General features: G+C 41.4%; 1 protein-coding gene across 1 annotated transcript in view; it reads right to left on the reverse strand.

Moving 5' to 3' along the window:
- LOC135507548 (GDNF family receptor alpha-4-like) overlaps nucleotides 1–24782 on the reverse strand; it is a 105447-nt gene extending 80665 nt beyond the window's left edge. Inside the window, exon 1 of the mRNA XM_064927054.1 lies at nucleotides 24725–24782. Coding sequence (XP_064783126.1) covers nucleotides 24725–24782 — 58 coding nt within the window. The remainder of the gene's footprint in view (nucleotides 1–24724) is intronic.
- Between the last annotated feature and the right edge of the window lie 1883 nt (nucleotides 24783–26665).

Consider the following 26665-nt stretch of genomic DNA (forward strand, 5'->3'; position numbering starts at 1 on the left):
ACATCTATCATGGTACAGCTACATGGATAACAGACATCTATCATGGTACAGCTACATGGGTAACAGACATCTATCATGGTACAGCTACATGGATAACAGACATCTTTCATGGTACAGCTACATGGATAACAGACATCTATCATGGTACAGCTACATGGATAACAGGTATCTATCATGGTACAGCTACATGGATAACAGACAGACATCTATCATGGTACAGCTACATGGATAACAGACATCTATCATGGTACAGCTACATGGGTAACAGACATCTATCATGGTACAGCTACATGGATAACAGATATCTATCATGGTACAGCTACATGGATAACAGACAGCCATCTATCATGGTACAGCTACATGGATAACAGATATCTATCATGGTACAGCTACATGGATAACAGACATCTATCATGGTACAGCTACATGGATAAAAGACATCTTTCATGGTACAGCTACATGGATAACAGACATCTATCATGGTACAGCTACATGGATAACAGATATCTATCATGGTACAGCTACATGGATAACAGACATCTATCATGGTACAGCTACATGGATAACAGACATCTATCATGGTACAGCTACATGGATAACAGACATCTATCATGGTACAGCTACATGGATAACAGACATCTATCATGGTACAGCTACATGGATAACAGACATCTATCATGGTACAGCTACATGGATAACAGGTATCTATCATGGTACAGCTACATGGATAACAGACAGACATCTATCATGGTACAGCTACATGGATAACAGATATCTATCATGGTACAGCTACATGGATAACAGACATCTATCATGGTACAGCTACATGGGTAACATACATCTATCATGGTACAGCTACATGGATAACAGATATCTATCATGGTACAGCTACATGGATAACAGACAGCCATCTATCATGGTACAGCTACATGGATAACAGATATCTATCATGGTACAGCTACATGGATAACAGACATCTATCATGGTACAGCTACATGGATAACAGACAGACATCTATCATGGTACAGCTACATGGATAACAGACAGACATCTATCATGGTACAGCTACATGGGTAACAGACATCTATCATGGTACAGCTACATGGATAACAGATATCTATCATGGTACAGCTACATGGGTAACAGACATCTATCATGGTACAGCTACATGGATAACAGACATCTTTCATGGTACAGCTACATGGATAACAGACATCTATCATGGTACAGCTACATGGATAACAGGTATCTATCATGGTACAGCTACATGGATAACAGACAGACATCTATCATGGTACAGCTACATGGATAACAGACATCTATCATGGTACAGCTACATGGGTAACAGACATCTATCATGGTACAGCTACATGGATAACAGATATCTATCATGGTACAGCTACATGGATAACAGACAGCCATCTATCATGGTACAGCTACATGGATAACAGATATCTATCATGGTACAGCTACATGGATAACAGACATCTATCATGGTACAGCTACATGGATAAAAGACATCTTTCATGGTACAGCTACATGGATAACAGACATCTATCATGGTACAGCTACATGGATAACAGATATCTATCATGGTACAGCTACATGGATAACAGACATCTATCATGGTACAGCTACATGGATAACAGACATCTATCATGGTACAGCTACATGGATAACAGGTATCTATCATGGTACAGCTACATGGATAACAGACAGACATCTATCATGGTACAACTACATGGATAACAGACATCTATCATGGTACAGCTACATGGGTAACAGACATCTATCATGGTACAGCTACATGGATAACAGACATCTATCATGGTACAGCTACATGGATAACAGACATCTATCATGGTACAGCTACATGGATAACAGGTATCTATCATGGTACAGCTACATGGATAACAGACAGCCATCTATCATGGTACAGCTACATGGATAACAGATATCTATCATGGTACAGCTACATGGATAACAGACATCTATCATGGTACAGCTACATGGATAACAGACAGACATCTATCATGGTACAGCTACATGGATAACAGACAGACATCTATCATGGTACAGCTACATGGGTAACAGACATCTATCATGGTACAGCTACATGGATAACAGATATCTATCATGGTACAGCTACATGGGTAACAGACATCTATCATGGTACAGCTACATGGATAACAGACATCTATCATGGTACAGCTACATGGATAACAGACATCTATCATGGTACAGCTACATGGGTAACAGACATCTATCATGGTACAGCTACATGGATAACAGACATCTTTCATGGTACAGCTACATGGATAACAGACATCTATCATGGTACAGCTACATGGATAACAGGTATCTATCATGGTACAGCTACATGGATAACAGACAGACATCTATCATGGTACAGCTACATGGATAACAGACATCTATCATGGTACAGCTACATGGGTAACAGACATCTATCATGGTACAGCTACATGGATAACAGATATCTATCATGGTACAGCTACATGGATAACAGACAGCCATCTATCATGGTACAGCTACATGGATAACAGATATCTATCATGGTACAGCTACATGGATAACAGACATCTATCATGGTGCAGCTACATGGATAACAGACAGCCATCTATCATGGTACAGCTACATGGATAACAGATATCTATCATGGTACAAATACATGGATAACAGACAGACATCTATCATGGTACAGCTACATGGATAACAGACATCTATCATGGTACAGCTACATGGATAACAGGTATCTATCATGGTACAGCTACATGGATAACAGACAGACATCTATCATGGTACAGCTACATGGATAACAGACATCTATCATGGTACAGCTACATGGGTAACAGACATCTATCGTGGTACAGCTACATGGATAACAGATATCTATCATGGTACAGCTACATGGATAACAGACAGCCATCTATCATGGTACAGCTACATGGATAACAGATATCTATCATGGTACAGCTACATGGATAACAGACATCTATCATGGTACAGCTACATGGATAACAGACAGCCATCTATCATGGTACAGCTACATGGATAACAGATATCTATCATGGTACAGCTACATGGATAACAGACATCTATCATGGTACAGCTACATGGGTAACAGACATCTATCATGGTACAGCTACATGGATAACAGACATCTATCATGGTACAGCTACATGGATAACAGGTATCTATCATGGTACAGCTACATGGATAACAGACAGACATCTATCATGGTACAGCTACATGGATAACAGACATCTATCATGGTACAGCTACATGGGTAACAGACATCTATCATGGTACAGCTACATGGATAACAGATATCTATCATGGTACAGCTACATGGATAACAGACAGCCATCTATCATGGTACAGCTACATGGATAACAGATATCTATCATGGTACAGCTACATGGATAACAGACATCTATCATGGTACAGCTACATGGATAACAGACAGCCATCTATCATGGTACAGCTACATGGATAACAGATATCTATCATGGTACAGCTACATGGATAACAGACATCTATCATGGTACAGCTACATAGATAACAGACAGACATCTATCATGGTACAGCTACATAGATAACAGACAGACATCTATCATGGTACAGCTACATGGATAACAGACAGACATCTATCATGGTACAGCTACATGGATAACAGACATCTATCATGGTACAGCTACATGGATAACAGACAGCCATCTATCATGGTACAGCTACATGGATAAGAGATATCTATCATGGTACAGCTACATGGGTAACAGACATCTATCATGGTACAGCTACATGGATAACAGACATCTATCATGGTACAGCTACATGGATAACAGACATCTATCATGGTACAGCTACATGGATAACAGGTATCTATCATGGTACAGCTACATGGATAACAGACAGACATCTATCATGGTACAGCTACATGGATAACAGACATCTATCATGGTACAGCTACATGGGTAACAGACAGACATCTATCATGGTACAGCTACATGGATAACAGATATCTATCATGGTACAGCTACATGGATAACAGACAGCCATCTATCATGGTACAGCTACATGGATAACAGATATCTATCATGGTACAGCTACATGGATAACAGACATCTATCATGGTACAGCTACATGGATAACAGACAGACATCTATCATGGTACAGCTACATGGATAACAGACAGACATCTATCATGGTACAGCTACATGGGTAACAGACATCTATCATGGTACAGCTACATGGATAACAGATATCTATCATGGTACAGCTACATGGGTAACAGACATCTATCATGGTACAGCTACATGGATAACAGACATCTTTCATGGTACAGCTACATGGATAACAGACATCTATCATGGTACAGCTACATGGATAACAGGTATCTATCATGGTACAGCTACATGGATAACAGACAGACATCTATCATGGTACAGCTACATGGATAACAGACATCTATCATGGGACAGCTACATGGGTAACAGACATCTATCATGGTACAGCTACATGGATTACAGATATCTATCATGGTACAGCTACATGGATAACAGACAGCCATCTATCATGGTACAGCTACATGGATAACAGATATCTATCATGGTACAGCTACATGGATAACAGACATCTATCATGGTGCAGCTACATGGATAACAGACAGCCATCTATCATGGTACAGCTACATGGATAACAGATATCTATCATGGTACAAATACATGGATAACAGACAGACATCTATCATGGTACAGCTACATGGATAACAGACATCTATCATGGTACAGCTACATGGATAACAGGTATCTATCATGGTACAGCTACATGGATAACAGACAGACATCTATCATGGTACAGCTACATGGATAACAGACATCTATCATGGTACAGCTACATGGGTAACAGACATCTATCATGGTACAGCTACATGGATAACAGATATCTATCATGGTACAGCTACATGGATAACAGACAGCCATCTATCATGGTACAGCTACATGGATAACAGATATCTATCACGGTACAGCTACATGGATAACAGACATCTATCATGGTACAGCTACATGGATAACAGACAGCCATCTATCATGGTACAGCTACATGGATAACAGATATCTATCATGGTACAGCTACATGGATAACAGACATCTATCATGGTACAGCTACATGGGTAACAGACATCTATCATGGTACAGCTACATGGATAACAGACATCTATCATGGTACAGCTACATGGATAACAGACATCTATCATGGTACAGCTACATGGATAACAGGTATCTATCATGGTACAGCTACATGGATAACAGACAGACATCTATCATGGTACAGCTACATGGATAACAGACATCTATCATGGTACAGCTACATGGGTAACAGACATCTATCATGGTACAGCTACATGGATAACAGATATCTATCATGGTACAGCTACATGGATAACAGACAGCCATCTATCATGGTACAGCTACATGGATAACAGATATCTATCATGGTACAGCTACATGGATAACAGACATCTATCATGGTACAGCTACATGGATAACAGACAGCCATCTATCATGGTACAGCTACATGGATAACAGATATCTATCATGGTACAGCTACATGGATAACAGACAGACATCTATCATGGTACAGCTACATGGATAACAGACATCTATCATGGTACAGCTACATAGATAACAGATATCTATCATGGTACAGCTACATGGATAACAGACAGACATCTATCATGGTACAGCTACATGGATAACAGACATCTATCATGGTACAGCTACATGGGTAACAGACATCTATCATGGTACAGCTACATGGATAACAGATATCTATCATGGTAAAGCTACATGGATAACAGACATCTATCATGGTACAGCTACATGGATAACAGACAGCCATCTATCATGGTACAGCTACATGGATAACAGATATCTATCATGGTACAGCTACATGGATAACAGACAGACATCTATCATGGTACAGCCACATGGATAACAGACATCTATCATGGTACAGCTACATAGATAACAGATATCTATCATGGTACAGCTACATGGATAACAGACAGCCATCTATCATGGTACAGCTACATGGATAACAGATATCTATCATGGTACAGCTACATGGATAACAGACAGACATCTATCATGGTACAGCTACATGGATAACAGATATCTATCATGGTACAGCTACATGGATAACAGACATCTATCATGGTACAGCTACATGGATAACAGATATCTATCATGGTACAGCTACATGGATAACAGACAGACATCTATCATGGTACAGCTACATGGATAACAGACATATATCATGGTACAGCTACATGGGTAACAGACATCTATCATGGTACAGCTACATGGATAACAGACATCTATCATGGTACAGCTACATGGATAACAGATATCTATCATGGTACAGCTACATGGATAACAGACATCTATCATGGTACAGCTACATGGATAACAGACATCTATCATGGTACAGCTACATGGATAACAGACATCTATCATGGTACAGCTACATGGATAACAGACATCTATCATGGTACAGCTACATGGATAACAGACAGACATCTATCATGGTACAGCTACATGGATAACATATATCTATCATGGTACAGCTACATGGATAACAGACAGACATCTATCACGGTACAGCTACATGGATAACAGATATCTATCATGGTACAGCTACATGGATAACAGACATCTATCATGGTACAGCTACATGGATAACAGACATCTATCATGGTACAGATACATGGATAACAGACATCTATCATGGTACAGCTACATAGATAACAGACAGACATCTACCATGGTACAGCTACATGGGTAACAGACATCTATCATGGTACAGCTACATGGATAACAGACATCTATCATGGTACAGCTACAGGGATAACAGATATCTATCATGGTACAGCTACATGGATAACAGATATCTATCATGGTACAGCTACATGGATAACAGACAGACATCTATCATGGTACAGCTACATAGATAACAGACAGACATCTATCACGGTACAGCTACATGGATAACAGACATCTATCATGGTACAGCTACATGGATAACAGACATCTATCATGGTACAGCTACATGGATAACAGACAGACATCTACCATGGTACAGCTACATGGATAACAGACATCTATCATGAAACAGCTACATGGATAACAGACATCTATCATGGTACAGCTACATGGGTAACAGACATCTGTCATGGTATAGCTACATGGATAACAGATATCTATCATGGTACAGCTACATGGATAACAGACATCTATCATGGTACAGCTACATGGGTAACAGACATCTATCATGGTACAGCTACATTGGTAACAGACATCTATCATGGTACAGCTACATGGATAACAGACATCTGTCATGGTACAGCTACACTATCCCTCAAAAGTTTGGGGTCACCTAGAAATGTCCTAGTTTTGAAATTCAAGTTTTTTTAAATCCATTAAAATAACATCAAATTGATCAGAAATACAGTGTAGACATTGTTAATGTTGTAAATGACTATTGTAGCTGGAAACGGCAGATTTTTAATGGAATATCTACATTGGCGTACAGAGGCCCATTATCAGCAACCATCACTCCTTGTGTTCCAATGGCACGTTGTGTTAGCTAATCCAAGTTTATTATTGTAAAAGGCTAATTGATTATTTGAAAACCCTTTGCAATTATATTAGCACAGCTGAAAACTGTTGTGTTGATTAAAGAAGCAATAAAACTGGCCTTCTTTAGACTAGTTGAGTATCTGGAGCATCAGCGTTTATGGGTTCGATTACAGGCTCAAAATGGCCAGAAACAAAGAACTTTCTTCTGAGACGCATCAGTCTTTTCTTGTTCTGAGAAATGAAGGCTGTTCCATGAGAGAATGTGGCAAGGAACTGAAGATCTCGTACAACTCCCTTCCTAGAACAGCACAAACGGGCTCTAACTAGAATAGAAAGAGGAGTGGGAGGCCCCGGTGCACAACTGAGCAAGAGGACAAGTATATTAGAGTGTCTAGTTTGAGAAACAGACGCCTCACAAGTCCTCAAATGGCAGCTTTATTAAATAGTACCCACAAAACACCAGTCTCAACGTCAACAGTGAGAGGCAACTCTTGGATGCTGGCCTTTCTGTCCAGTGTCTGTGTTCTTTTTTTCCATCTTAATCTTTTCTTTTTATTGGCCAGTCTGAGATTAGGCTTTTTTCTTTGCAACTCTGCCTTTTCGTTTCGTCAACATGAAGGAGAGGAGGATGGCATCGGTGCTCCTCTACAACTAGGGAGTCAACATGTTTTTCTACTTCAACACGCACGCACGCACACACACACACGCACACACACACACACACACACACACACACACACACCAATAAGCACCATGGACAGACACATCATATTTATCTTACGTTGACTGAGCTAAATAGTTTTTGGTATATTTTAGTTGTCACTGTATTAAACTAAGCAGAGGTGATTTGATATTGATATGGTGCTGAAATAGTGGAGGCAGCTCCTGTTTTCTACTTTCTATGTGGTTCTAAATCAATAGTTGTTTAATGTCGGAAACCCCCAACCAGGTAACTATCTGTTACTAGCTGTAGGTCATGTAACTATAGTTACTAGCTGTAGGTCATGTAACTATAGTTACTAGCTGTAGGTCATGTAACTATAGTTACTAGCTGTAGGTCATGTAACTATAGTTACTATCTGTAGGTCATGTAACTATAGTTACTAGCTGTAGGTCATGTAACTATAGTTACTAGCTGTAGGTCATGTAACTATAGTTACTATCTGTAGGTCATGTAACTATAGTTACTATCTGTAGGTCATGTAACTATAGTTACTATCTGTAGGTCATGTAACTATAGTTACTAGCTGTAGGTCATGTAACTATAGTTACTAGCTGTAGGTCATGTAACTATAGTTACTAGCTGTAGGTCATGTAACTATAGTTACTAGCTGTAGGTCATGTAACTATAGTTACTAGCTGTAGGTCATGTAACTATCTGTTACTCTACATGGTTGAATTTGCCCCTGTCTTCTTATTGTCTCTGCCTTTAGGCCTCTATATCACAGTCACAAGGCATATGAATTAACAGGTTATAGAGCAAACAATGCAATTATTACAACACATAGAGCTTCCCCAGTGATTTTACCCACGCACCGCTACTGCTAACAACTGACAACAAGAACCAAACAGGTTTTAAAATGGGTTCTGAAAGGCATCCATTGCGGTGCCTACTGCCTGGGTGCTGGCCAAGCAAAAATGGAACTGATGACAGCTTTGCACACTCTTGATATTCTCTTAACCATCTTCACCTGGAATGCTTTTCTAACAGTCTTGAAAAAGTTCCCACATATGCTGAGCACTTGTTGGCTGCTTTTCCTTCACTCTGCAGTCCAACTCATGAAGTCGGGTGATTGTGGAGGCCGGGTCATGTGATGCAGCACTCCATCAATCTCCTTCTTGGTCAAATAGCCCTTACACAGCCTGGAGGTGTGTTGGGTCATTGTCCTATTGAAAAACAAATATGTGGAAACTCCTTCAAAACTGTTGGAAAGGCATTCCAGGTGAAGCTGGTTGAGAGAATGCAAAGAGCGTGCAAAGCTGTCATCTAGACAAAGGGTGACTACTTTGGAAAATCTCAAATATGACATTTGTTTGAATTTGTTTGGTTTGAACTTTTTTGGTGAGTATATTATTCTATATGTGTTATTTCATAGTTTTGATGTCTTTAGTATTTGTCTACAATGTAGAAAATAGTACAAATATAGAAAAACTATTGAATGATTAAGTGTGTTCAAACTTTTGACTGGTACTGTATGTATATAATTAGTTGATTAAAATATTGAATTTGGCCTTTACTACTACAGCCCATAGAAACACATGTTATTATGTTACTTAGATTGACGCAGCATCAATAAACTATTAAGGATTATTAATGACTGAGGACGGATCAACAACATTGTAGTCACAAGGATTATTAATGCTAACCTAAATGACAGCAAAAATAAGGAAGCCTGTACAGGACAAAAAAAATATTCCAAAACATACATCCTGTTTGCAATATGGCACTAAAGTAAAACAGTAAAAAATGTGTAGAAGAAATTCACTTTCTGTCCTGAATACAAAGTGCTATGTTTATGGCAAATCCAATACAACCACATTGCAGAATTCCAGACTTTATAGGTTTAAGCATAGTGGTGGCTGCATCATGTTCTGGGTATGCGTGTAATCGATAAGGACTAGGGAGTTTTTTACTATACAAATAAAAAGGGAATAGAGCTAAGCACAGGCTAAATCCCAGAGGAAAACCTGGTTCAGTCTGCTTTCCACCAGACACTGGGAGACACATTCACCTTTCAGCAGGACAATAACCTGAAACACAAGTTTATATACTGGAGTTGCTGACCAAGAAGACGTAGAATGTTTCTGAGTGGCCTAGTTACAGTTTTCTGTAATCGCTGCCAAAGGTGATTCTAACATGTATTTACTCAGGGGTGTGAATACATACAGTGGGCTCCAAAATTACTGGCACCCCTGACTGGCAACGCACAAACAATACTTAAAAAATATAAACAATATAATTATAGAGATAAACTCAAAATGTGAGAAATACTGTACTTTATTAATGTTTCAATGGAACACACCAAAATCAAACAATTTCTTAATACAAAATACATTTCACCAAAATCAAGGTTTCATATTTATTGGCACTCCTCATTTAGTACCTAGTACATCCACCTCTGGCTGGGATAACAGCGTGGAGTCTTTTCCTGTAATGTTTGACCAGGTTAAGGAACACATCTGGAGGGATTTTGGACCATTCCTCTATGCAGATCCTTCACATTCTTGGGTTTACGCTCGTCAATTGCCCTCTTCAACTCAGCCCAAAAGGTTTTCGATTGGATTGAGGTCAGGTGACTGAAATGGCCATGGCAGAACATTGATTTTGTTGTGACAGAACCATTTCTGTGTGGATCTTAAGGTATGTTTTGGGTCATTGTCTTGTTGGAAAGTCAGCAAAGTCCCAGCCTTCTGACAGAGGCAACCAGATCGTGATCCAAAATTGCCTGGTACTTGGTGGAATTCATTATGCCATCAATCTTAACTAGTGCCCCTGGACCTCTGGAATTAAAACAGACCCAAAACATCACTGACCCACCACCATGTTTCACCGTGGGTATGAGGTGCCTCTCCTCTAAAACAGCCCCAAAACATCACTGATCCAACAACATATTTCACCGTGGGTATGAGGTGCCTCTCCTCTAAAACAGCCCCAAAGCATCACTGACCCACCACCATGTTTCACCGTGGGTATGAGGTGCCTCTCCTCTAAAACAGCCCCAAAACATCACTGATCCAACAACATATTTCCCCGTGGGTATGAGGTGCCTCTCCTCTAAAACAGCCCCAAAACATTACTGACCCACCACCATGTTTCACCGTGGGTATGAGGTGCCTCTCCTCTAAAACAGCCCCAAAACATCACTGATCCAACAACATATTTCCCCGTGGGTATGAGGTGCCTCTCCTGTTTCGACGCCAAACATGCCGATGCTGTATCGGACCAAAACGTTACATTTTGTTCTCATCTGACCAGAGAACCTTCTTCCAATCATAATTTAAATGACGTGTGGCAAACTCCCAGCGCTTGTGTCTGTGTATTGGGGTCATTAAGGTCTTTCTTCTGGCAACCCTTCTAAAGAGCCCGTGGATGGTGCTTTTTGAAACCTGGCCTGAAATTCTTTCACAGTGATTCTTGGTGATTTTGTTGCTTCTCTCACCATCCTCCTCCCTCTCCTGGGGGGAAATGCATTTGCGTCCTCTACCCGTGAGGTTTTCAACTGTTCCATATCTTTATATTTTTTAATAATTCCCCTAACAGGGCTCAGTGGTATATTCAATCGTTTGTGGATCTTCTTGTAGCCATGACCAGATTTATGAAGGTCTACGACCACCTGTCTCTTTTGAACTGCCAGTTCTTTTGTTTTCTTCATGGTGTTGGATGACAAAGGGATATTACATGTGTGTTACCTCATTTTTATACCCTAGTGAAACAGTAATAAAGTACAGTATTTCTCACATGTTGGTATTTTGAGTTTATCTCTATAATTATATTGTTTATATTTTTCCATGTTGAATTTTTCTATACATTTGCAAACATTTCTAAAAACATGTTTAAAGGAGGACTGAAGGTAATTCACCTACAGAGAGAGGACTGAAGGTCATTCACCTACAGAGAGAGAGGACTGAAGGTGATTCACCTACAGAGAGAGAGGACTGAAGGTGATTCACCTACAGAGAGAGAGGACTGAAGACTGAAAACATGTTTTTAGAAATGGGTGAGAAAAAAAATCAATTTTGAATTGTAACAAGGCTGTAACACAAAATGTTGAATAAGTCAAGGGGTATGAATACTTTCTGATTAAACGTTATCCCCCTGACTGCGTTTGAATGACCAGTCCACTCTCTCTCAGTAGATGAATGACCTTCAGTCCTCTCTCTCTCTCTGTAGGTGAATCACCTTCAGTCCTCTCTCTCTGTAGGTGAATCACCTTCAGTCCTCTCTCTCTGTAGGTGAATCACCTTCAGTCCTCTCTCTCTGTAGGTGAATCACCTTCAGTCCTCTCTCTCTCAGTAGATGAATGACCTTCAGTCCATTCTTTCTCAGTCGGTGAGACCTAAAGGTTTTGATACTGCCTTTTACTCACGCTGCCAGACCTGAAGGTTTTTGATACTGCCTTTTACTCACGCTGCCAGACCTGGAGGTTTTTGATGCTGCCTTTTACTCACGCTGCCAGACCTGAAGGTTTTGACACTGAGTTCTATTCAAAGTTTAATCGCAGCACTAACCTGTCTGTCCTGAGATAGATGATATCCTTGATGTGCTGAAGGAGGAAATGTACCAAGATCTGAATCATTTGAGCTGAGCTGCGAAGAGTTGATTTGATAAAAACACCGTTCTGGTGTTGCCAAAGCAACTACATGCTTCCTGATTTCATTTGAACACTCAGAGCCTGATAGGCTAAATATATATAACGGACAACAGCTATTCATATTCTAGGTAAGTGGTATTGCCCTAAAAAGTACTGGGAATCTTAATGTGCTGCATGAAGAAAACAGTGTAATTAAGAGAGAGGGAGGGCGGGAGAGGTGGAGAGAGAGGGACTGAGAGAGATGAGGGAGGGAGAGGCAGAGGGACCGAGAAAGAGAGAGGTGCGAGAGAGAGAGAGAGAGAGAGAGAGAGAGAGAGAGAGAGAGAGAGAGAGAGAGAGAGAGGGCGGTTGAGTAGCTCAGATTTCCGGGGAGGAAGAAGGTGTAGTACTGAAGGTGTAAACTTGGCAGTAGAAATGGAAACAGTTTATTTCACCTTTCAGCTTCCCTATGAAATCGAAACAGAAAATTAACAATGACAAATGGTTTGATGAACAATGCAAAAACATAAAGAAATTGAGAAACCGTTCCAACCAAAAGCAGAGACCCAGAAAACCTGAGTCTACGCCTTCACTATGGTGAATCACTAAAACAATACAGACATACACTACGGTAAAAGAAGGAACAGCACGTCAGAAATCAGCTCAATGTAATTGAAGAACAAATAGACTCTAACCACTTCTGGGAAAACTGGAAAACACTAAACAAACAACACAAAGAGTTTTCTATCCAAAACAGAGATGTTCTCCAATCTTATTGGCCCTGTAACAAAGAACAAACAGCAAAAACATATACATTATCAAATACTTATCTCTATTAAAGACGCCCAGAACCCACTGGATTTTCCAATTACGTTGAATGAGCTACAGGACAAAATACAAACCCTCCAACCCAAAAAGGCGTTGATTTTATCTTCAATGAAATGCTAAAATATACAGACCACACATTCCATTTGGCTACACTTAAACTCTTTAACATCATCCTTAGCTCTGGCATCTTCCCCAATATTTGGAACCAAGGACTGATCACCCCAATCCACAAATTTGACCCTAATACCTACCGTGGGATATGCGTCAACAGCCACCTTGGGAAAATCCTCTGCATTATCATTAACAACAGACTTCTACATTTCCCCTGTGAAAACAATGTACTGACAAATGTCAAATTGGCTTTTTACCAAATTACCGTACGACAGACCATGTAGTGGTAGAGATACTCTGAATGATCGGCTATGAAAAGCCAACTGACATTTACTCCTGAGGTGTTGACTTGTTGCACCCTCTACAACCACTGTGATTATTATTATTTGACCATGCTGGTCATTTATGAACATTTGAACATCTTGGCCATGTTCTGTTATAATCACCACCCGGCAAAGCCAGAAGAGGACTGGCCACCCCACATAGCCTGGTTCCTCTCTAGGTTTCTTCCTAGGTATTGGCCTTTCTAAGACGTTTTTTTTCTAGCCACCTGCATTGCTTGCTGTTTGGGGTTTTAGGCTGGGTTTCTGTACAGCACTTTGAGATATCAGCTGATGTAAGAAGGGCTATATAAATGCATTTGATTTGATTTTTTCAACCTGCACACCCTAATTGACAAACAAACAAACCAAAACAAGTCTTCTCATGCTTTGTTGATTTCAAAAAGCCTTTGGAATGAGGGTCTGCTATACAAACTGATGGAAAGTGGTGATGGGGGGAAAACATAAGACATTATAAAATTAAAACATTGGCAAAAAACACACATTTAATCAAATCAAATCAAAATTTTATTTGTCACATACACATGGTTAGCAGATGTTAATGCGAGTGTAGCGAAATGCTTGTGCTTCTAGTTCCGACAATGCAGTAATAACCAACAAGTAATCTAACTAACAATTCCAAAACTACTGTCTTATACACACAAGTGTAAGGGGATAAAGAATATGTACATAAATATATATGAATGAGTGATGGTACAGAGCAGCATAGGCAAGATACAGTAGATGGTATCGAGTACAGCATATACATATGAGATGAGTATACAAAGTGGCGTAGTTAAAGTGGCTAGTGATACATGTATTTCATAAAGATGCAGTAGATGATATAGAGTACAGTATATACGTATACATATGAGATGAATAATGTAGGGTATGTAAACATTATATTAGGTAGCATTGTTAATATTTCCCATAATTTCCCATCAATTCCCATTATTAAAGTGGCTGGAGTTGAGTCAGTGTGTTGGCAGCAGCCACTCAATGTTAGTGGTTGCTGTTTAACAGTCTGATGGCCTTGAGATAGAAGCTGTTTTTCAGTCTCTCGGTCCCAGCTTTGATGCACCTGTACTGACCTCGCCTTCTGGATGATAGCGGTGTGAACAGGCAGTGGCTCGCGTGGTTGTTGTCCTTGATGATCTTTATGGCCTTCCTGTAACATCGGGTGGTGTAGGTGTCCTGGAGGGCAGGTAGTTTGCCCCCGGTGATGCGTTGTGCAGACCTGGAGAGCCTTACGGTTGTGGGCGGAACAGTTGCCATACCAGGCGGTGATACAGCCCGCCAGGATGCTCTCGATTGTGCATCTGTAGAAGTTTGTGAGTGCTTTTGTTGACAAGCCGAATTTCTTCAGCCTCCTGAGGTTGAAGAGGCGCTGCTGCGCCTTCTTCACGATGCTGTCTGTGTGGGTGGACCAATTCAGTTTGTCTGTGATGTGTATGCCGAGGAACTTAAAACGTACTACCCTCTCCACTACTGTTCCATCGATGTGGATAGGGGGGTGTTCCCTCTGCTGTTTCCTGAAGTCCACAATCATCTCCTTAGTTTTGTTGACGTTAAGTGTGAGGTTATTTTCCTGACACCACACTCCGAGGGGCCTCACCTCCTCCCTGTAGGCCGTCTCGTCGTTGTTGGTAATCAAGCCTACCACTGTTGTGTCGTCCGCAAACTTGATGATTGAGTTGGAGGCGTGCGTGGCCACGCAGTCGTGGGTGAACAGGGAGTACAGGAGAGGGCTCAGAACGCACCCTTGTGGGGCCCCAGTGTTGAGGATCAGCGAGGTGGAGATGTTGTTGCCTATCCTCACCACCTGGGGGCGGCCCGTCAGGAAGTCCAGTTGCACAGGGCGGGGTCGAGTAAAAAAGTTATTTAGTCTGCCTGGGAGCAAAACATCCTGGTCCGTGACTGGGCTGGTTTTCTTTTTGTAGTCCGTGATTGACTGTAGACCCTGCCACATACCTCTTGTGTCTGAGCCGTTGGATTGAGATTCTACTTTGTCTCTATACTGACGCTTAGCTTGTTTGATTGCCTTGCGGAGGGAATAGCTGCACTGTTTGTATTCAGTCATGCTTCCAGTCACCTTGCCCTGATTAAAAGCAGTGGTTTCAGTTTCACACGAATGCTGCCATCAATCCACGGTTTCTGGTTTGGGAATGTTTTAATCGTTGCTATGGGAACGACATCTTCAACGCACGTTCTAATGAACTCGCACACCGAATCAGCGTATTCGTCAATGTTGTTGTCTGATGCAATACGAAACATATCCCAGTCCACGTGATGGAAGCAGTCTTGGAGTGTGGAATCAGCTTGGTTGGACAGACCTCAGCATGGGAGCTTCTTGTTTTAGTTTCTGTCTGTAGGCAGGGATCAACAAAATGGAGTCGTGGTCAGCTTTTCCAAAAGGAGGGCGGGGCGGGGCAGGGCCTTATATGGATCGTGGGAGTTAGAATAACAATGATCCAAGGTTTTGCCAGCCCTGGTTGCGCAATCGATATGCTGATACAATTTAGGGAGTCTTGTGTTCAGATTAGCCTTGTTAAAATCCCCAGCTACAATGAATGCAGCCTGAGGATGTATGGATTCCAGTTTGCAAAGGGTCAAATAAAGTTCGTTCAGAGCCATCGATGTGTCTGCTTGGGGGGGAATATATACGGCTGTGATTATAATTGAAGAGAATTCTCTTGGTAGATAATGCGGTCGACATTTGATTGTGAGGAATTCTAAATCAGGTGAACAGAAGGATTTGAGTTCCTGTATGTTTCTGTGATCACACCACGTCTCGTTAGCCATAAGGCATACGCCCCCGCCCCTCTTCATACCAGAAAGATGTTTGTTTCTGTCGGCGCGATGCGTGGAGAAACCAACTTGCTGCACCGAATCCGATAGCGTCTCTCCAGTGAGCCATGTTTCCGTGAAGCAAAGAACGTTACAGTCTCTGATGTCCCTCTGGAATGCTACCCTTGCTCGGATTTCATCAACCTTGTTGTCAAGAGACTGGACATTGGCGAGAAGAATGCTAGGGAGTGGCGCATGATGTGCCCGTCTCCGGAGTCTGACCAGAAGACCGCCTCGTTTCCCTCTTTTACGGACTTGTTTTTTTGGGTCGCCGGCTGGGATCAATTCCGTTGTCCTGGGTGAAAGGCAGAACACAGGATCCGCTTCGCGAAAGTCATATTCTTGGTCGTACTGATGGTGAGTTGACGCTGCTCTTATATTCAGTAGATCTTCTCGACTGTATGTAATGAAACCTAAGATGACCTGGGGTACTAATGTAAGAAATAACACGTAAAAAAACTAAAAACTGCATAGTTTCCTAGGAACGCGAAGCGAGGCGGCCATCTCTGTCGGCGCCAGAAGTAGACCGCGCCGGAAGTAGCAGCTTAAGCCCCACCCTCTTCAAAATATAGAATATATACCAACAAATTGACGAGGGCACTCGAACAGTCTGCAGCACCTGGCCTCACCCTACTAGAATCTGAAGTGAAATGTCACCGTTTGCTGATGATCTGGTGCTTCTGTCCCCAACCAAGGAGGGCCTACAGCAGCACCTAGATCTTCTGCACAGATTGTACAGACCTGGGCCCTGACAGTAAATCTCAGTAAGACAAAAATAATGGTGTTCCAAAAAAGGTCCAGTCGCCAGGATCACAAATACAAATTCCATTTAGACACCGTTGCCCAAGAGCAGTGGTTCCCAAACCTTTTATAGTCCCTACAAACATTCAACCTCCAGCTGCGTACCTCCTCTAGCACCAAGGTCAGTGCACTATCAAATGTTGTTTTTTGCCATCATTGTAAGCCTGCCACACACACACACACACACACATTTATTAAACATAAGAATGAGTTCGAGTTTTTGTCACAACCCGGCTCGTGGGAAGTGACAAAGAGCTCTTATAGGACCAGGGCACAAATAATAATATAAAAATAATCAATAATTTTGTAAAACCTTGTTTGTTCATCTAAAATGGTGAATAATTCACCACAGCTTAATGAGAAGGGTGTGCTTGAAAGCATACACATAACTCCATCTTAAATATTTTTTTCACACAAAGTCTGTGCCTGTATTTAGTTTTCATGCTTGTGAGGGCCGAGAATCCACTCTCACATAGGTACATGGTTGCAAAGGGCATCAGTGTCTTAACAGCATGATCTGCCGGGCAGGATACTCAGAAATCTGGCAGTGGCTTCTGATTAAATTAAATTTTCACAGAACCGCTTGTTACAATTTTGATGAGGCTCTCTTGTTCAGATATCAGTAAGTGGACTGGAGGCAGGGCATGAAAGGTTTAACGAATACAGTTGTTTGTGTTGTCCTTTTCTGGAAAGTACTTGCGTAAATGCGCACCCAACTCACTCAGGTGCTTCGCTATATCACATTTGACATCGTCCGTAAGCTTGTTCAACTGAACACAAAAATTCATACAATGATGGAAAGACCTGCGTGTTGTCCTTGTTAATACAGACAGAGAAAAGCTCCAACTTCTTAATCATCAATTTTGTCCTGCACATTGAATATAGTTGAGAAGAGTCCCTGTAATCCTAGATTCAGATCATTCAGGCAAGAAAAAAACACCACCCAGATAGGCCAGTGGTGTGAGAAACTCGTCGTCATGCAAGTGGTCACTAAGAAAACTAAGCTAGACTCTCAATTTAAAAAAGGTGTCAATACTTTGCTCCTTGACAACCAGCGCTGTATGTTGTAAAAGCGTTACATGGTCGCTGGCCATATCATTGCATTGGATGTGCTCGTGGAACCAGAACAACCTGTGTCGTCGACAGGTGCAGGTGTAGTACTGCTGGTAGTAACAGTATTTGCCTCTATTTTTCTCTATTTGTCTCTATTGATAATTTATCCATTTTCGAGAGGAATGAGCAGCAGCTACGTTTGGAACACTAGTGGAATTCCTGCATAACGGTTCATTTGATGTTAATTATGTGACCACCTGTATTCGACTAGATGGTTTAATTGTATTTAAAAAAAATAAAAATAAACGAGGCGAGAAGAAAACATCATCCTCATGTATTGCCCCACTGGAAAATCTAAATGGACTGTTTGAAAATGTGAATCGAACTTTTATTTGGCCGAAGGCAGTTTGGGAATACCTGCCCTAGAACACAAAAAAACTATACATACCTCGGCCTAAACATCAGCGCCACAGGTAACTTCCACAAAGCTGTGAACGAGCTGAGAGACAAAGGCAAGAAGGGCCTTCTATGCCATCAAAAGGAACATCAAATTTCACATACCAATTAGGATCTGGCCAAAAATACATGAATCAGTTATAGAACCCACTGCACTTTATGGTTGTGAGGTCTGGGGTCCGCTCACCAACCAAGAATTCACAAAATGGGACAAACACCAAATTGAGATTCTGCATGCAGAATCCTGCAAAAAATATCCTCTGTGTACAACATAAAACACCAAATAATGCAGAGCGGATTAGGCCGATACCCTCTAATTGTCATAATCCAGAAAAGAGACTTTACAATTTACAACCTCCTAAAATGAAGCGATTCCCAAACATTCCATAACAAAGTCATCACCTACAGAGGCATGACTTTGGAGAAGAGTCATTTAAGCAAGTTGTCTCGTGGCTCTATTCACAAATTCAAACAGACCCCACAGAGCCAAAGGACAGCAGCACAATTAGACCCAACCAAATCATGAGAAAACAAAGAGATAATTACTTGACACATTGGAAAGAATTAGCAAAAAAACAAAGCAAACTAGAATGCTATTTGGCACTAAACAGAGAGTACACAGTGGCAGAATACCTGACCACTGTGACTGACCCAAACTTAAGGAAAGCTTTGACTATGTACAGACTCAGTGAGCATAGCCTTGCTATTGAGAGAGGCCGCCGTAGGCAGACATGGCTCTCAAGAGAAGACAGGCTATGTGCTCACTGACCACAAAATGAGGTGGAAACTGAGCTGCACTTCCTAACCTCCTGCCCAATATATGACCATATTAGAGAGACATATTTCCCTCAGATTACACAGATCCCCAAAAACTTGAAAACAAATCCAATTTTGATAAACTCCCATATCTACTGGGTGAAATACCACAGAGAAAGACCGCCATAGGCAGGCTCTTAAAAACTTCTTAAGGTATAGTGGACGCTTGATTCCCACTTTGACAAAAGCCAGGAAAATGCAGAAATGCGGCAAATTCAAATAAAATTATACAAAAATCAAACGTTTGATCCAGAAAAACACTGCTTCCAATTTGCGCAACGTCACTACAAAATATCTCAAAAGTTGCCTGTAAACTTTGCCAAAACATTTCAAACTACTTTTTGTAATACAACTTGAGGTATTTTTAAACGTTAATAATCAATCAAATTGAAGACGGGTCTATCTGTGTTCAATACAGGAAGACAACAAACCAACGCTACTTTTCAAGTCTTGCGCAACTCTCAACAGTGTTGTGTTACGCAGTTCCTAGATGGCCTACTTCTTCATTGCACAAAGGAATAACCTCAACCAAATTCCAAAGTCTGGTGACATCCAGTGGAAGCGGTAGGAACTGAAAACAAGTGCCTAAGAAATATTATTTCCCAATGAGACATTACTGAACAGACCTAAAAAAATAAATAAATCTGAATGGTTAGTCCACTGGGTTTTGCCTGCTACATAAGTTCTGTTAAACTCACAGACATGATTCAAACAGTTTTAGAAACATCAGAGTGTTTTCTATCAACATCTACTAATAATATGCATATCATATATTCTTGGCATGAGTAGCAGGAAGTTGAAATTGGGCACGCTATTTATCCAAAGGTGAAAATGCTGCCCCCTATTCCTTAAGAAGTTTTAATTAAGAGAAGACAGGCTATGTGCTCACTGCCCACAACATGAGGTGAAGAATACAACCCATATTTATGTATATTTATGTGTATTATGTATATTTATTTTCCCTTTTGTACTTTAACCATTTGCACATCGTTACAACACTGTATATACACACATAATGACATTTGTAAAGTCTTTATACTGTTGGAACTGCTGTTTGTGTAATGTTTACTGTTCATTTTTACTATTTATTTCATGTTTGGATATTATCTACTTCAAATCAAATCAAATGTTATTAGTAACATGCGCCGAATACAACAGGTGTAGACCTTAGAGTGAAATGCTGAATACAACAGGTGTAGTAGACCTTACAGTGAAATGCAGAATACAACAGGTGTAGTAAACCTTACTGTGAAATGCTGAATACAAAAGGTTTAGACCTTACAGAGACCTTATGTCACGCCTTGACCTGAGATAGCTCTGTTTTCTTTATATTTTGGTTAGGTCAGAGTGTGACTAGGGTGGGTACGCTAGTTTTTGTATTGTCTAGGGTTTTGTATGTCGAGAGTTTTGTAAGTCTAGGAGTTTTTGTATTTCTTTGTTGGCCTGATATGGTTCCCAATCAGAGACAGCTGTTTATCGTTGTCTCTGATTGGGGATCATATTTAGGTAGCCATTTCCTTTTGGTGTTTGTGGGATCTTGTCTATGAGTAGTCGCCTGTTCAGCACTCTTTTGTATAGCGTCACGTGTTGTTTTGTTATTTTGGTTAGTTTGTGCAGTGTTCATTCTTATATTAATAAAGAGCAGGGGTAGCAGGGAGAGCATTCTATGACTATGGTGGCTGGAGTCTTTGAACATTTTTAGGGCCATCCTTTGACACCGCCTGGTATAGAGGTCCTGCATGGCAGGAAGCTTGGACCCAGTGATGTACTTAAAAAAAATAATTATTATTTCACCTTTATTTAATCAGGTAGTTCTCTCTCATTTACAATTGCGACCTGGCCAAGATACAGCAAAGCAGTTCGACACATACAACGACACAGAGTTACACATGGAGTAAAACAAACATACAGTCAATAATACAGTATAAACAAGTCTATATACGATGTGAGCAAATGAGGTGAGATAAAGGAGGTAAAGGCAAAGGCAAAAAAAGTCCATGGTGGCAAAGTAAATACAATATAGCAAGTAAAACACTGGAATGGTAGATTTGCAGTGGAAGAATGTGCAAAGTAGAAATAAAAATAATGGGGTGCAAAGGAGCAAATAAATAAATAAATAAAATAAATACAGTAGGGAAAGAGGTAGTTGTTTGGCCTAAATTATAGGTGGGCTATGTACAGGTGCGGTAATCTGGCCGTACGCACTAGATGACGACCGATTATGATTTTTCAATGCCAATACCAATTATTGGACGACCCAAAAAAATCCAGAACCGATTTAATCGGCCAATTTTTATATATAGACTCAGCAAACAAAGAAACGTCCCTTTTTCAGGACACTGTCTTTCAAAGATAATCCATAAAATCCAAATAACTTCACAGATCTTCATTGTAAAGGGTTTAAACACTGTTTCCCATGCTTGCTCAATGAACCATAAACAATTAATGAACATGCACCTGAGGAACGGTCATTAACTTCTTGGTGACAGGGGGCAGTATTTTCACGTCCGGATGAAATGCATGCCCAAATTCAACTGCCTGCTACTCATCCCCAGAAGATAAGATATGCATCTTATTCGTCGATTTTGATAGAAAACACTCTGAAGTTTCTAAAACTGTTTGAATCATGTCTGTGAGTATAACAGAACTTATTTAGCAGGCGAACCCGCAAGGACAAACCATTCAGATTTTTTTTGTGAGGTCACTCTTTTCAATAAGGTTTCATTTGGAATCCAGATTTCTAAGGGACATTCTTGCCGTTCCTATCGCTTCCACTGGATGTCAACAGTCTTTAGAAATTGGTTGAGGTTATTCCTTTGTGTAATGAAGAAGTACGGCCATCTTGAACGAGGGTTACTTGAAGTGTACTGTTAGATAGAGGTGCGTGACCAGAAAGCTAGCTACAGTTTGTCTTCTTCCTGTATCCCGTCTTCAATTTTTTCAATTATTTACGTAAAAAATACCTAAAATTGTATTACAAAAGTAGTTTGAAATGTTTTGGCAAAGTTTACAAAGTAACTTTTGAGATATTTGGTAGTCAAGTTGAGCAAGATGGAACCTGTGTTTTTCTGGATCAAACGCGCCAAATACATGGATATATATAGACGGAATTAATCGAACAAAAGGACCATTTGTGATGTTTATGGGACATATCGGAGTGCCAACAAAAGAAGCTCGTCAAAGGTAAGGCATGAATTATATTTTTTATTTCTGCGTTTTGTGTCGAGCCTGCAGGGTTGAAATATGGATTCACTCTTTGTTTACGGAGGTGCTACCCTCAGATAATAGCATCATTTGCTTTCGCCGAAAAGCCTTTTTGAAATCTGACATGTTGGCTGGATTCACAACAAGTGTAGCTTTAATTTGCTATCTTGCATGTGTGATTTAATGAAAGTTTGATTTTTATATGCAACACAGGACAAGCTAGTTAACCTAGTAATATCATCAACCATGCTTAGTTAACTAGTGATTATGTTAAGATTGATTGTTTTTTATAAGATAAGTTTAATGCTAGCTAGCAACATACCTTGGCTTCTTGCAGCCACAAGGTCCTTTTGATGCTGCGCGTAACAGGTGGTAACAGGTTGTAACAGGTGGTCGCGTAACAGGTGGTCAGCCTGCCACACAGTCTCCTCGTGGATTGCAATGGAATTGGCCATAATTGGCGTCCAAAAAGGCCGATTGTTATGAAAACTTGAAATCGGCCCTAATTAGTCGGCCATGCCGACCTCTAGTACGCTCTACCCTCTGCAGTGCTTTGCGGTCGGAGGCAGAGCAGTTGCCATACCAGGCAGTGATGAAACCAGTCAGGATGCTCTAGACGGTGCAGCTGTAGAACCTTTTGAGGATCTGAGAACAAATGCTAAATCTTTTCAGTCTCTTGGGGGTGGAATATGTTTTGTTGTGCCCTCTTCACAACTGTCTTGGTGTGCTTCGACCATATTAGTTTGTTGGTGATGTGGACAACAAGGAACTTGAAGCTCTCAACCTGCTCCATTACAGCCCCTTCGATGAGAATGGGGGCGTGCTCGGTCCTCCTTTTCCTGTAGTCGACAATCATCTCATTTGTCTTGATCGCGTTGAGGAAGAGGTTGTTGTTCTGGCACCACCCGGCCAGGTCTCTGACATCCTCCCTATAGGCTGTCTCGTAGTTGTCGGTGATCAGTCCTACCACTGTTGTGTAATCGGCAAACTTGATGATGGTGTTGGAGTCATGCCTGGCCGTGCAGTCCTGAGTGAACAGGGAGTACAGGAGGGGACTAAGCACGCAACCCTGAGGGGCCCCGTGTTGAGGATCAGCGAGGCGGACGTGCTGTTACCTACCCTTACCACCTGAGGGTGGCCCGTCAGAGACTATGGACTATGGGACTATGGTGGTCTGCTTAAAACATGTTGGTATTACACAGTCGGACAGGGAGAGGTTGAAAATGTCAGTGAAGACACTTACCAGTTGGTCAGCGCATGCTCGCAGTACATGGCCTTGTAATTCGTCTGTTCCTGCAGCCTTGTGAATGTTGATCTGTCTAAATGTCTTACTCACATCGGCTGCCGAGAGCGTGATCCCACATGCGTCCGGAACAGCTGGTGGTCTCATGCATGTTTCAGTGTTATTTGCCTCGAAGCAAGCATAGCAGTTTAGCTCGTGTCACTGGGCAGCTTTCGGCTGTGCTTCCCCTCTGTAGTCTGTAATGGTCTGCAATACCTGCCACATCTGATGAGTGTCGGAGCCGGTGTAGTATGATTCGATCATAGTCCTGTATTGACACTTTTCCTGTTTGATGGTTCGTCGGAAGGCATAGGGGGATCTCTTATAAGCTTCCGGGTTAGAGTCCCGCTCCTTGAAAGCAGCAGCTCTAGCCTTTAGCTCAGTGTGGATTTTGCCTGTAATCCATGGCTTCTGGTTGGGGTATGTACATACGCTCATTGTGGGGGCGACATCATTGGTGAAGCTAATGACTGATGTGGTCTACTCCTCTGTAAAAAGAATCCCGAAACATGTTCCAGTCTGTGATAGCAAAACAGTCCCGTAGCTTAGCATCGGCTTCATCTGACCACTTTTTTATTGACAGAGTCACTAGTACTTCCTGCTTTAATCTTTGCTTGTAAGCAGGAATCGGGAGGATAGAATTATGGTCCCGATTTTCCAAATGGAGGGCGTGAGAGAGCTTTGTATGCGTCTCTGTGTGGAGTAAATGTGGTCTAGAGTTGTTTTCCCTCTGGTTGCACATTTAACATGCTGATAGAAATTTGGTAGAACAGATGAGCGTTTTCTTGTTTGCTTATGCCTTAAGGCTTGCTTATGGCGGAATACAGCTCATTCAATGCGATCTTTGTGCCAGCATCGGTCTGTGGTGATATGTAGACAGCTACTAAAAATACAGATGAAAACGCTCTCGGTAGATAGTGTAGTCTACAGCTTATCATGAGATACTCTACCTCAGACGAGCAAAACCTCAAGACTTCCTTAGATATCGTGCACCAGCTGTTGTTTACATATATGCATAGTCCGCCCCCCTTGTCTTACCAGACGCCGCTGTTCTATCATGCAGGTACAACGTATAACCAGCCAGCTGTATGTTGATGATGTCATCGTTCAGCAACGACACGGTGAAGCTTAAGATATTACTGTTTTAATGTTTAATGCTGGTTAAATCTTCCTCGTAGATTTTATTTTCCAATGACTGCACGTTAGCTAGAAGAACGAAAGGCAGGGAGGGTTTATTCGATTGCCTACAAATTCTCAGAAGGCAGCCCGACCTCTGTCTTCTTTTTCTCTGTCGTCTCTTCACACAAATGATGGGGATTTGGGCCTGTTCCCGGGAAAGCAGTATGGCTTCATGTCGGACTCATTAAAATAAAAAAAGATGCTGGTGAGAATGTTGGTGAAGAATCGCTGTTCTGATGACCAGAAGTTATTTTCAGTCATAAGAGACATTAGAAGCAACATGATGTACAGAATAAGTTTAAAAAAATAAGTTATAAACAAAGCAAAAAAACGTGTCTTGGTAAAATGTTAACATATGTTTCCCAAATCAATACACCAATACATCTAAATCTAAATGGAGTGGCTCAGATTACCTGGGTGGGAGGGAGACAGGTCGAGTGGCTCAGATTACCTGGGTGGGAGGGAGACAGGTCGAGTGGCTCAGATTACCTGGGTGGGAGGGAGACAGGTCGAGTGGCTCAGATTACCTGGGTGGGAGGGAGACAGGTCGAGTGGCTCAGATTACCTGGGTGGGAGGGAGACAGGTCGAGTGGCTCAGATTACCTGGGTGGGAGGGAGACAGGTCGAGTGGCTCAGATTACCTGGGTGGGAAGGAGACAGGTCAAGTGGCTCAGATTACCTGGGTGGGAGGGAGGGAGGTTGAGTGGCTTAGATTGCCTAGGTGGAAGGGAGGGAGGGAGGTTGAGTGCCTCAGATTGTCTGGGAGGGAGGTTGAGTGGCTTAGATTGCCTGGGAGGGAGGGGGGGGGGGTTGAGT

This window comes from Oncorhynchus masou, chromosome 21, assembly GCF_036934945.1.
Source record: "Oncorhynchus masou masou isolate Uvic2021 chromosome 21, UVic_Omas_1.1, whole genome shotgun sequence".
Taxonomy (NCBI): Eukaryota; Metazoa; Chordata; class Actinopteri; order Salmoniformes; family Salmonidae; genus Oncorhynchus; species Oncorhynchus masou.